This window comes from Ursus arctos, unplaced genomic scaffold, assembly GCF_023065955.2.
Source record: "Ursus arctos isolate Adak ecotype North America unplaced genomic scaffold, UrsArc2.0 scaffold_32, whole genome shotgun sequence".
NCBI classification, from domain to species: domain Eukaryota; kingdom Metazoa; phylum Chordata; class Mammalia; order Carnivora; family Ursidae; genus Ursus; species Ursus arctos.
Window position 1 is genome coordinate 15,426,242 of NW_026623008.1, and position 12,896 is coordinate 15,439,137.

Here is a 12,896-nt window from a genome sequence, read left to right on the forward strand (position 1 = left end):
CTGGAGACATTGCAAACGCAGAGGGGAAACACAAGCATTAAGTTGTAATTTTACCAAACAGCCATAATTATTCGGAGCTATTCAAAAGGGATCTGCCGAGGTTACCAGTCCTCAAATTGAAACCTGCCTCCCCCATCCATTATTTGAATTTAAATCTTCAGGCGAGTAAATGGGGGGAGGGTGGAGCCTAGCACAACCCCAAGGCTTAAAAAAAGTGTTTGCCAGAGAGACGCCTGAGTCAGCATCACTGCCCCAAACATGAACATACACTCAACAGAAAACAGTGAAACCCACTCATCTTAAGTCCCATTTAACCCCCCCCCCCCGCAATATTCTTAAGTATGTTGCTTTGGTTATGTGCTGTTAATAATCCTGAGTTGGATAAAACAACACACCCCATCCATACACTTTTTTCCCCTTGTTTAAACGAAGTGATCTAAAAGCTCCTTTCTGGGCATTTCAGAGGAAGGCTTTCAAAGAGAGAAGCGAGATCCAAAAAACGGTAGACTTGGGAGAATGGGCAGAATACGTTTTTTAAAACCTTGTGTTATCCAAACGTACTTCAGTCCACTATACTCTTCTGATAAGGTAGTCAGGTTTTTCGAAAGTGCAAGGTATACTTGATTTCCCAATTCTGAACCAAGAGCGGAACTGGAGGAAGGTGCTATCACACGTATACAGTTTGGCATCTTTTTTGAATGCAGGAAAGCCAAGGCCCTGAAGCCCAAACTGAGACACCAACCCTTGCTCCCTGCAGGAGACATGCAGGTGCCCCCTCCTTGACCCAACACTAAGACAGAGACCACTGGGCCGTGCGTAGGGCGGGTGCGCTGGAGCCGACGCGGGGAGGGGGCTAATCTGAAGACACTTCTCCACGATTACAGCAAGTTCTTCACTTTCATGCTTTATTGAAAGTAAAATATGAATCAAAGACAGGTATTGGTAAGCAGGTTATGTCTCTAAAGAATTACTTTTTAGTTCAGAGCAGAATGTTGTCCCATCTACTGTGGTACAAATCCTTTATGGACCAATGCATCTGGTATGAAACTCGAGCAAGGAGATAGAACAGAACTTTATTCCCTCCCGTGACTATAAATCTCGTATGTAAACATGATTTACTGTCACTGCTACTAAGCTGCTTCGATCTGTACTTGCCCCCGCCCACCCACCACCCTCCCTTCAATATAAAATTTGAAACATTTCCTTCAAGTCTGATGTCCTTCAGTGCAATCTGCTTTATTTGACATAAGGCATTTGGGACAGTCGCTTCGGAATAGTTCTCTGCCTTTTGGAAGAGTCACAGAATGGTTTAATTCTTAAATCCACGTTTTCGGTAATGCCCTAACATGCCAAACTCCTCTCTTCCCTTCTGGTCATTTCGTTAGCAGTCAGCAAGTGTTCAAAAGATTAATGTCCAAGTAGACCAGTACCTGGGAAAAGAAACACACGTGGAGGTACAGTTGTGAACCGAAAGGTAAGACTTCATGTATTCCACTTGCCAAGAACGCATCATCAACAGGGAATATCCAAATTTAACAAACGAGCGCAGCAGCCCCTTGACGTTGAAGGGTAGGAAAAAATATCAGCAGACTCCAGGCTTTCAGCTAAATCACATTTCTGCTGAAAGCCACGTGTTTCCTACGCGGTTATCTTCACACACGTTAATCAGATTTTATTGACGCTTTCATTTGATGGCCATTTGTCATAAAGAATTTGTTTTGTTTTGTTTTGACCACATCAGGAGTTTCTTTGGAGTGGAAACGTGCAGACAACAAAGCTGCACTGAGACGAAGGCTTTATTTAGGCCAGTAGCTTTGCTCACTCATTTGCTTTAGCAAAGAACCCCCGGTATCTGATTCAGACTCACTCCTTGGCAAAACCACAAGCTGCCACGGACCTCTGGAGTAGGCCAAAAAGATTCATGATGGCAACGGTTAAATCTGTAAATATCAAAGGTCTGTATTTGACAAATTAATCCACGTCATTGGCGTACCTAACTATAGCGGCCGTGAGGTGACTACACACCACCGCGCCTCCGTCCAGAATAATAATCCAAGAAATGCTTGAATCCTCAACAGATAGAGGAAACCTTTTCACTGAACCGGCTATAATTCAGCAAATTCCTTTCCTCGAATTCTTACCAGTGATACACACACTGTTTTCCTCTAAGATGAGACTGACAGAAGGAACTGGGAACAGGTCAATATAAAGGTCGAAATGCCGCTAGCTAATCCCCCAACCTCCCCATCCGCCCTGCCCCTCAAACGAGAAAGGGAAAGCAAATGGGCATCTGGCAGCTGTATTTCGAACACACAGGCCCTCTCTGAGGCCTGAGTGCTGAAAAAGATAATGAAGAAGCTTGAATAAAAAATGCATTTAACGAAAATTAATTTCAGTCATGAGGCTCAGATTGAATTAAATTTTAAAATCAAATTATAGCCTTCGCTTTAAGAGAAAATTACAGTAGGACTCTGGCATTCATGAACAAAACATGACAAATGTAACTTACCTTTAAACCCTTCTTCCGGCATACATACTAGAAAAAAAGAAAGAGAAAAAAAAAAATCCAAAATGAAAAGACTGCTGGGACAGACAACGGTAATATCACTTCGATGCCTAAAGACAATAAGTCTAAAATAACTTCTAAGTACCTTACTCACCCATGATTACCTTTGAAGGTTTGGGTGAGAATAAACAGATGATGATCTTTGTTTTTATTTTCCCCAAAGCAACACACGTGCATCGTTTGAAAAGTCAAACACAGTACAAGAATGGTTGTAACTGGAGAGACAGGACACCGGGGGAGGCAGGCCTGGAGAAAGCCATGTGACCCATGCCCCCTGGAGCCGTGTCTCCCCCGCTTCCCCCCATTCCCACACTCCAGAACGAACCACTTGAACTCGGGTAGCCCTTTCTTCTGGACTTTATTTCCAGATAATGTGCTTATTCAGCTGACCCTTGAACACCTCGGGGTTGGAGGCACTTGACTCACTGCATGGTCAAAAATCTACATATAGCTTTGGACTCCCCCAAAAGTTGACTGGAAGCTTTACCCACCAACAGTCATTCAACACATACTTTGTATGTTGTTTGTATTACAGACCGTATCCTTACAATCCAGTAAGCTAAAGAAAAAAAAGTTATTTTTCTTTTTTTAAGAGAGCAAGTGGGGGAGGGACAGAGGGAGAGAGAGAATCCTGAAGCAGACACCCGCTGAGCAGGGAGCCCGACATGGGGCTGGATCCCAGGACCTTGAGATCGTGACCTGAGCTGAAATCAAGAGACGCTTAACTGACTGAGCTATCAAGAAGCCCTGAGAAAAATAAGAAAATTTTAAGAGAAAATACATTCACGGTGCTGTACATACACTTATTGAAAAAAAACCAGAACCCATGTATGAGTGGACCTGCACAGTTCAAAGCCATGTTGCTTAAGGGTCAACTGTATTGTTACTTCCTAACTTTAGATGATCTCTACCAACTTCCTCAACGAAAGATAAACACTTAGTTCTACCAGCTCTTACGCGCCACCTGCCCCCTAACCCATCTATCCTCCTGACAGAGATCATTTCTAAGCGTGGGTCTCCGGTATTCACATTATTTTTACTCCATGTACAGCACTCACAGCCGAACCCCGTTGCGTACTTGGTTGTATTTCCTGTTCTGTAGGACTTTTTGTTGGTCTTGGTACCTGCTGTGTTATTTATGACTTCCACTTTCTCTGTACCATCTCCGCTTCAAGCAGAAGCTCTTTTGAAGACGTGCAGACGTCCAGGCAGGCAGCCGTCATTTCCATGCTGCCCTGTGGACATCCTCCGCCACCGCCTGCGCCCCCGGCTGCGACCTGGACTGGGGTGCTCACCCCTCCCGCCACAGAGCTCCTCTCCCGGGATTTGCCTTCACCATCGTCTAGGGCATTTTTCCTATGTTGGACCCCTACTTTTTGGTTCCACCATTAAAATCCTCCTTGGCTTACACTGTTGTTTAAGAGGAGTGCACCCTCCCGCAGTACCTGGGAACGGTGCGCTGGAGGGAAGTGTTTTGAGGCCTCCCGCGTGTTCACAAAGAGCCATCTCACGTGAGGCTAGAATAACGTGTCTCGTTGTAGAATTCTGACTGGAATTCAATTTTCCTCAGGATCCTTTGGGCACAGCTCTATGCACCTGCCTTTCTGACTCTTCATCCTAGGAACGGGACTCATTTTCCTTCGCATCTCTGGATGCTTTTAGGGTCCTCCCATCCCTAGATTTTCACTTACGGTATCGGGCCCTTGGTGAAATCATTTTTTAATTTCGTAAATCCCTTTCTGTTCTCTGAATGTTCCTTCTATCTAGTCCCCTCGCTGTGTGGTCTCTCTGTATTATGCGTAGATAATTTTTAAGCTTTCTTACGTGTCCTGCATCAACTGCTTCTATGGTTCCTTTTCTTTTTTAGTCTGCTGACAGACACCTTTCAGTTCCATGCTCTCATTCCTCCACTGCCCGGTGGCCTGGAGCTGCCCCTTCTGCCTACTGAAGCGTGAGGACTCTGTTCAGGGGGCGCTGGGGGGGGGGGGGCTTCCCTGAAGGGCACGAAGATGAACCACTTAAGAAAAATAGATTTCTGCAGGTGACATTCTTGAATTGGCCACTATCCCCCAAGTGGGATCTCCTCCCTCCTGTGTGGGAGGGAGAGGTGGCTGCCATCATCCGAACAAAAAGCCAGGGCTGCCCTTCCTATGTGTTACTCACAGCTTCGCTCTCGCCTTTGTGGTTTAAGTTGCTCGAAGCGCTGAGACACACACCCCTGGTGGCCACATGAGGCGCAGGTGGGGAAAGGAGCAGTGACGGGCTGTCACGGGAGGGGCTGTGAGCGGTCTCCCTGCTTCTGGTCTCAGGCTCTGCGATCTGAGTTAACTGCTTCTTGCAGACCTCTTCCATCTGCAGACCTCCCCTGTATGCCGGTTTCCTCAGGTCAGCTAAATAATTACTACTCTTTTCTTGGCTTTCCATTTCCCCAATTTTTGTACGCACCTTTCTCTTTCTCTGAGCTTCTAAGACACATGCTGTAAGATCCCGCCCTATCAACACTTAGAACCTTTTCAAAGTTAAAAGTAAAAGCTTCACTAGGTGTAACTGCCCCTCATTCTAACGAGTTAAGCAACAAATTCCTCAAATAAGTTTGTCTTTACCTTGCATGACGTCATCCATTGCGGCATAATCCGCAATTGGCTCATCAGCCTAGAAAGACAAAGGAAGACAATTCAAAACCTCAGGGAGCGGGAGCCTGGAGCAGGAGCAGGCCAGACCCTCCTCACCCGCGTCGGGCCCAGATGCAGCACTGTGTAGCAGAGAACAGGCTTCGAGCACAGCCAGCGATGTCCAGGACTCACAGGGGATGCCCCGGCCAACAACGACGTAGGTCTAGACCCGTCACCTCCGAAACCATCCATTATGTGCGGCACTCTTTTCCTGCTCCTCAAAACACTTCTCGACGTGGACATGTTTAGATCCCCAGATTACTAAATGCAGATGAATTATATGAGCTAGGAAGCCAGCGGTGACGGTGACAGAGTGAGTTGAAACCAAGTCAGACTGGTCCCCTAAAAATAGGTTAGCTTTAAAAGACATCTGTGTCCCTTCTCGCCACTAGGAACAAAACACCCATTGCCTTCTCAGGACGGAAGCCAGCACGGAGTGCGAGCTGGTGGCGGGGGGAGCTGCGCAGGCCTCTTTGCCCCATGACCAGCGTGGACTCTAGCTGCCCGTCTTAAGTGCAAGCCCTTTGATTAACATGGGCCGTTCTGAGAATTTTGGACGTAGAGTCCCTAAGGACTTGGCAACCTTAGGTTTTCAAAGTAATTCCCCAAAACCTACAGTTGGGTGAAAAGTGAACAGAGGGAGGGGGCGGGTGGTAGGAGGAGGCTGCGCGGACGTGTGGAGGAGCGGGAATGGATGTGCTTCTCGTTTCCAGGGCCCAACTGGATCTCCCCAGAACCGAGGCTCCAGGGTATGAAACGCATATATTTCACAGTTCAAAACCCTAACAAATCTTCTACCGCGTGACGTAGTGGTGTTTGGCATAGTGGGGATACCTCTAGCCGAGAAACCAAAGAGGCAAAGGGAAGCGATGAAACCCAGCCCTTAGGGAGAGGAAAAGGGGAGCACTGGGCTGATGAGGCTGGCTCAGATACCCCTCCTTCCTGAAACACTTTCTACCTCTCCTGAATCTACTCTATCCGAAGTCAATCTCCATGGCCTGCACAAGAATCCCATTAAGACAACCAAAAGTATTCTGACTGTCGTGGCCAAACCTCGTGTCTTATATTCGCTTCCCAGCTTGACTGGCTGGTACTTCTAAGACGAAGGAAAAGAGACGATGCTTTAACAGAAGTATGGTTAAGTAATTCTGCTGATCTAGAAGTTTGGGCAGAGGCTAAATCTATATCTATTATTTTTAACAACAATTATGAAAACCCCACAAGAACTAACGACGTCTGGACCTCCTCTCAGTCTCTTGTGGCTCAGCCAGCGCCGCGCGATCCAGAGGCCAGCAAGAACTCACCACGGTTGCTTATCACCACACCCTGCCGAGGAACACAGGCAATCTTAACCATCGCTGCCAGTGGTTTGCACGTAGGTGCCGGACATCAAAACTTTCTAGAATTTCCTCAGGTAAGGAGCCGTTACCTACCTTTAACAAAATGACAGATTCGGGAATGACGCCAAGGGTGCCGAGGGTGGCACAGTCGTCACTTAAAATCTTTCCATCGATTGACAGATTCTGGTCAAAAGGAGCAACTGAAAATGCATGCATGATCTGTGCCAATAAAAAAAAAATAGCTTGTATAAGGCAAAATACTGAGACTTACACCCTATTTGAATAAATGAACACATGGATTCTTTAAAAAAAAACACAAACAAGTCTTCAGACTACAAAAGATACTACTCTTTACAATCAGCCCACTGGCTACACTCCCACTGAGACTAAAATCCCAGCCTATCTGGGAACATCCTTGGGAGGTCTGGTAGAGAACAATTAGATCCACAGAGCCTTTTGTTCGGCACCTCGCCACCTCCCCCAGAGTGGGGTGTGGGGAAATCGGAGAAGGTGGACCATGCCGACAGCTCCTCTGGTTTTAAGGCCTGGGCAAGGAAATCACAGTCACCCTCATCATGTCCGGGCCCCACGTTCTTTTGTCAAGTCCAGATTCTTTCATAAGACCATCTGTAAATTAGCCAGCAGGCTATTTGGATTTTCTTTCGATTCTGATTCCATTAGCAAGCCTAGACTGTATAATTCAGCTCTTGAGACCGCTGTATATTCTTAGACAGTCTTGTCTCCAGGAATCAAACTATGAATTTCTTAGGGAAAGGACCATGTATACCCCATCCTAATTCAAGACAATTGTTAAAAATTAAATACATTCAGAAAAAAAAAATTAAATACATTCAGAAACACTGTTATGCATAATAAACATTTTGTCAACATCACAAAAATGTCTTATTTTTATCATTTCTAGATAGTAATTACCAGTGGGCAGGCAAGGAGGAGTTGGCCTTGGACGGGAGCACACAGGCACCTTCAATGGTAAGTTCTAATTCGTAACTTGGAGGGTGAGTTCAAGAATATTCATTTTAGGGGCACCTGGGTGGCATAGTCAGTTGAGTGACTCATGGTTTTGGCACACACTGAGATCTCAGGGTCGTGAGATCGCGCACTGTATTGGGCTCTGTGCTACGAGTCTGCTTAAAATTCTCTCCCTCTCCCTCTGCCCCTCCCCCTTCTCTAAAATAAATCTTTAAAAACAGTATTCATTTTATAATGCTTCATAACTTATTCAATGCTTCGTGTATTTTAGGACATGTATGTTTTATTACACCAATATCCATGATGTTGTGGGAACACTATTCTACCTTTATACGCACTCTACCCCTCTACTCTGAATCTGGAAAGACAGAGCAGTCCTGAGCCGACTGTGCGTATCACAGGGCCCAAGAGCTTTCCAAGCTGAGAAGATCATGACCAGAAATGTGATTTTAATAATGGCACACAGAAAAAGAAGAACCAGGATAACAACACTGGCCCTCTCCCTATTAGGCCAGAATCTTAACTGGCCTTCGCAAAAGGACATCAGCTCCCGAGAAACAAGCAGAGATGGATCGGGGCGCCTGGGGGGCTCAGTTTGTTAAGCATCCGCCTTCAGCTCAGGTCATGATCCCAGGGTCCTAGGATCGGTCCTACATCGGGCTCCATGCTCAGCAGGAAGCCTGCTTCTCCCCTGCCGGCCGCTCCCCCTGCTTGTGTGTGCTCTCGTGCTGTGTCAAGTAAATAATCTTAAACAAAACAGAGCTGGATCTGTGGCTAACGGGCACTGATACCGTCACTGATCTGTCTGGGCATCCACGGATGTATTTCTGGTGGGTAAGAAGCACACCAGGACACGTCTACCCAAGCCACCCAGGCACAGTCATCAGGTGGAAGTAACCAGCCCCAGGGTATCAAAGGGGACCCGGGAGGAAGACAGAGTTCCAGTGGAGGTGTCCAGGGCCAGTTTAATGAGGGCAACGACACAGCTTCAGGACTGTAGGAACGCGTGCTCACATCCCCAAAGCCATGAGGTTGGACAAAGCAAACACCTCCAGCCACGAGCACCCTTCACTGACGGGCTGATGCTTAGTACTTTAGGTTTTGAGGACACAGACAAGGACATTTAGTTAACTTCATTCAACAACTAATGAAGCTTTTATCACGAAGCCACCAAGAGTCGGATGCTTTGCTCTGTGCTGGAAATATAAAAGCCGGTGAGTAATCCCACCCTGGAGGGGTTCAGAGAGCGAGGACAAAACAGTGTGGCCTAGATGGTGGCAGAAGGTACACGTCAGATCTGGGGAGGACAGAGGAAAGGGTTCGACAGCTGGAGGCATAGACAGGTCTGTGGGGGGGGGGGGTGCTATGGAAGATAAACAAGTACTCACTAGTGAGGAGAAAACGCTCTTTCAGAACGAGGCAACGGGGCAATCAAAGGCACGGAGGCCTCTGGTATAGTAATTCATAAACCATAAAGACGCCTGAGTATAATTACTCTCGTATGGGCCTGCTTCATCAAGCAGGTGCAGCGCCCCTGACCTACGGAGCACACAAGGAACAACGAGAGCCTGTTCCCTAACGGGGAGCGGCTCTGGACTGCTTGCTACAGTGTCGGGTGGGGGTGGCTAAAATAAGGGAACCCAGGGGCAGTGACTTTAGCTGCCAGCCATTTAACCTCTGTGAAAACGTTTCCTCCTCTCTAAGGCAGGCAACATCGCCCGCTCAAAGCCTATCTTTGGGAAAATGAAATAATAACAATTAAACATCGAATATCTTCTGCAAAAGGAAATGAATCAATTGTACTTCCATTTACTTTACGGTATCAGAGGTGGATGAATTAATAATCAGGCAAAGCAAGCTACTTAAGGTTTTAAGCAACTGTAAATGGGCTTGTCCAGAATAAAACATTTACAATTTTACAAAGATTGTCCTCCTATTAACTTGGAAATATAATATTCCTTAGAGGAAAGGCTCCGTCACACATAAAAAAAGACATTAATACTTTAAAAAAAAAGCCTCACCCACCACCACTAACTGAGGGTCACACGCATGCCCACTACAAACCCCAACGCTGGCCAGGCTGCCAGGCAAAAGGTCACGTCTAGTGGAAGCATTCAAAGCCACCACCACTGAGCAGCGAGGGAAAATTACATCTCACTGCCCTTTGTTTTGACTCTGGATCACAGTGGCCTCAAAGCCCGGGTGGGGGGTGGAGGAAGGACGCTTGCAAAGGACCCATCCAGGAAGAGCACATCGGGGGTTTCATTTGAACTGTGGCTCGCTTCAAACAGCAGCTCGGGGCAGGTAACACGCTCCTACACAGAGGATATTTCTGCTGACTTTTGATTTGTTCTTCAAAAATCGTAGTCCATAATAAAAGCAGAAAGCAGCATAGGCCTTTTGAATGTCTTTATCCACAGGGGCTCTTTTTGTTAATTTAAAGGTTTTGAATGTTCGAGGTTTACCACTGACAGGCAAAAAGCCGGTGACAGAAACAAGCTTTCTCAGACGTAAAAGGTACAATAACAGAGTAAAGATATTATGCCAACACGTTTATTTTCAGAGCCACGGGTTCAACCAAGGGAAATACTGTTCCCAGGACAATCTGGAACATATAACACCCTCAAAGGAAGCCTGTACTTTTGCCTCAATTACAATGATAAATATCAGCAGCAAGAAAAAAATGCATAACCAGTAAACTACGCCACATGAAAGCGGCAAAGAGGGAAATCTGGTCAACTTTTTGGATATGTATCAGTGCCTGAAACAGATGAGGGGCCAGACTTTCTTCATGGACATCTTGAACTTATCAGCCCCTCTTGCCTAGGTTTGGGACACACCACTGCCATGCTCACTTATACCACGTTTGTACTGATACCAAGAAATAACAAAATCACGAGGCATTTTCATAACGCCTACTTTGCATTCACGGAACTGACGTGCAAACCAATGCTTGTTTGGAGGGAGCGGGGGGGAGGCATGGGGAAGAAAATGATCTAAAACGAATCTTCAAAAACCAGTTTGGAAAACACCGCTCCATAAAGAGAGGTGGTAAAAGGTAACTTTAAAATTCTAGCAAGGAGACTTATCTGACACCAAAAATATTGTGCCAGAATCCTGACTCATCGGAGTGAATCAACAACGAAGCAGCTGCCTTTTAATTCCCCTCCCGTTTCACAGCACATCTTGGTAATCGGCGCGAATACCTATCAAGTGGTCAAAGGAAAACATAGGGCACGATAAAGCGAGGGAACGATGATTCTGGAACAACCTCGGTGCGCAGCAAGTGAGATGGCTTTCACTGCTTCTCATCACTGGAAAGCTACTCAAAACCTGCTCACGTTTTCACGATCCAAACCACCTTCACCTTCACAGAAAGATTCTTGGTTATTTTGTCTGGTTTAAAAAACTTTTTATTTTTCAATTACATGGTCTCTATGCTCAGCAAAGGGCTTGAACTCATGACCCTGAGACCAGGAGTCGCATGCTCTACCAACGGAGCCAGCCAGGCGCCCCTGATTCTCGGCTATTTTAAAAACTTTAAGTCTTTCCAAAAAAGAGTTATTTCCATTTAGGCATTATTGTGAAATCAAAAGAATCCCCTCTCAATGGATTAATACTATGAGCAGATAAGAGGTTAAAATGGCCGGCGATGAAAGAAAACAGAGAGACGCAGATGGACAGGGGGAAGCAGGAACTCGTGAAGGTCCTTGAGGTCCAGAGCACACTTAAATGAAAGTTGTGTTTTCCTCACCTGAATTTTCAATTCTTTTAATGTTTGATTAGCAGAAACAAGAAGTGCTTTCTCACCACGAACTTTTCTATGTCGCATACTGCGCCGAATGACTTGCTTTTGATAGGCTATATAATTTTGATGGGTTATCTTTTGCCGCTTTGTTCCTCCATTGCTCTATAATAAAGATCCAAAACAAACAAGGCACCGAAATTATCCACTCTGTGACTCATGCACTTACGTTCATCAAGGAGGCAAAACCGGTTTACTTATTGGTCCCTTGACCATTTGAAGTTCAGTGTCAACAGTCAGTAGAAACTCGCCGGAGATTCGTTCTTAGCAGGTCCACAGAAAACGGGGCGGGGGGGGGTGGGGAGGAAATAAGGGAGATCTACCTCTCACTGCATGTAAGCTCCAGGATTTTAAAAAAAAATTGTTATTAAAAGGACATTTAAAAGCAAAGTGGTATGTCTGACCTTAAATCAGAAAAACACATGTGATAAACTAAAGAACTTTAAGATTGCTACATTTAATCCATAAACAACCTGAATCCTAATGTCTGTATTACACATTTTCTTCCTTTGAGAACTGCATGGAAGCTAAGTGGAAACAGCTGAGAAGTTTAAAACAAAAGACAGTATTAATAAAGACATCAAACTTGGTTTAACTAAAAACAGGATGACACACTGTGCCTCTTGACAGGATCATGAAATCACTTCAACTGTGAAATATTCTTGCAAAAATGTTAAACCGGAATCTCAAGCATTTAGACCCAATTTCCAAAGGACAGAAATATAGAGAACAGAGAAACAAAGGAACATCAACAATATAAGGAGGTAATCGGCTGAATCGAGGATGTGGGACAATCTATAAGAAATCAAACTGGTGTCTAGTCAATATCAAAGGCAAAAAGAAAAGGGGTGAGGAGGTGGGACCAATGTTCTAGAAACGATAAATGCATACCTTGACGGCATGCTAGTTTGAGGGGAAAATATTATTTTAGACGTATTTGGGATACCTGGAAAAATTTGAGTCCAGGTAATTAGACACTGTCTTAATTATTTGTTGGTTTAAGTATTTAGAGGTAGAAAGTCATGACGGACAGCATCTAGCTAAAGATAGTTTGGCAAAATGTACAGGAATATAGACGGGTACAGAATTCAATTATGCAGCAGTCTTCAGAAAAAAATTTAGATAAGGACCAAATGCCTTTCTATGACACTCCCATAAAAGCCTCATAAGAAGGTTAACAGTCAAGAGTCTTCTGTTAACCAGGCCAAGGAGTGAGAGAAACAAGATTCCTTAAAACAATTTTTCCCTGCGTTAATTACATCTGGATGAGGTAACCCCCAGGCCCCGGCTCTGGTTTCTGCAGCTGCCACTGAGCGTTCGCGGGGCATGAGCAGAGCGGTTTAGGGGTCATTATGGACACAGATGCCGCATACTCATTACGAACAGAGCTCCAGAGGTTTACAAAGCAGAGGATTAGGATGCAAGCACAGAAGAGCTCTGGCTCAGGGTGACACCCGCTGGCTAGGCACCACACAAAGCAAGGTTCAGCTCTAGCCCTGAGTCTACGGAGACACACAGGTGGT

At 45.5% G+C, this 12,896-nt stretch overlaps 1 protein-coding gene across 8 annotated transcripts in view; it reads right to left on the minus strand.

The window, feature by feature from the left end:
• Positions 1 to 883: 883 nt before the first annotated feature.
• Positions 884 to 12,896, minus strand: part of USP48 (ubiquitin specific peptidase 48) — a 90,241-nt gene continuing 78,228 nt past the window's right edge. For all 8 annotated transcript variants that reach the window (XM_026517121.4, XM_026517122.4, XM_048221706.2 and 5 more), the window contains 5 exons: positions 11,323 to 11,478; positions 6,672 to 6,797; positions 5,170 to 5,218; positions 2,510 to 2,536; positions 884 to 1,430 (listed from right to left, as the gene is read on the minus strand). In XM_026517121.4, coding sequence (XP_026372906.1) covers positions 1,408 to 1,430; positions 2,510 to 2,536; positions 5,170 to 5,218; positions 6,672 to 6,797; positions 11,323 to 11,478 — 381 coding nt within the window. In that variant the 3' untranslated portion in view covers positions 884 to 1,407. The remainder of the gene's footprint in view (positions 1,431 to 2,509; positions 2,537 to 5,169; positions 5,219 to 6,671; positions 6,798 to 11,322; positions 11,479 to 12,896) is intronic.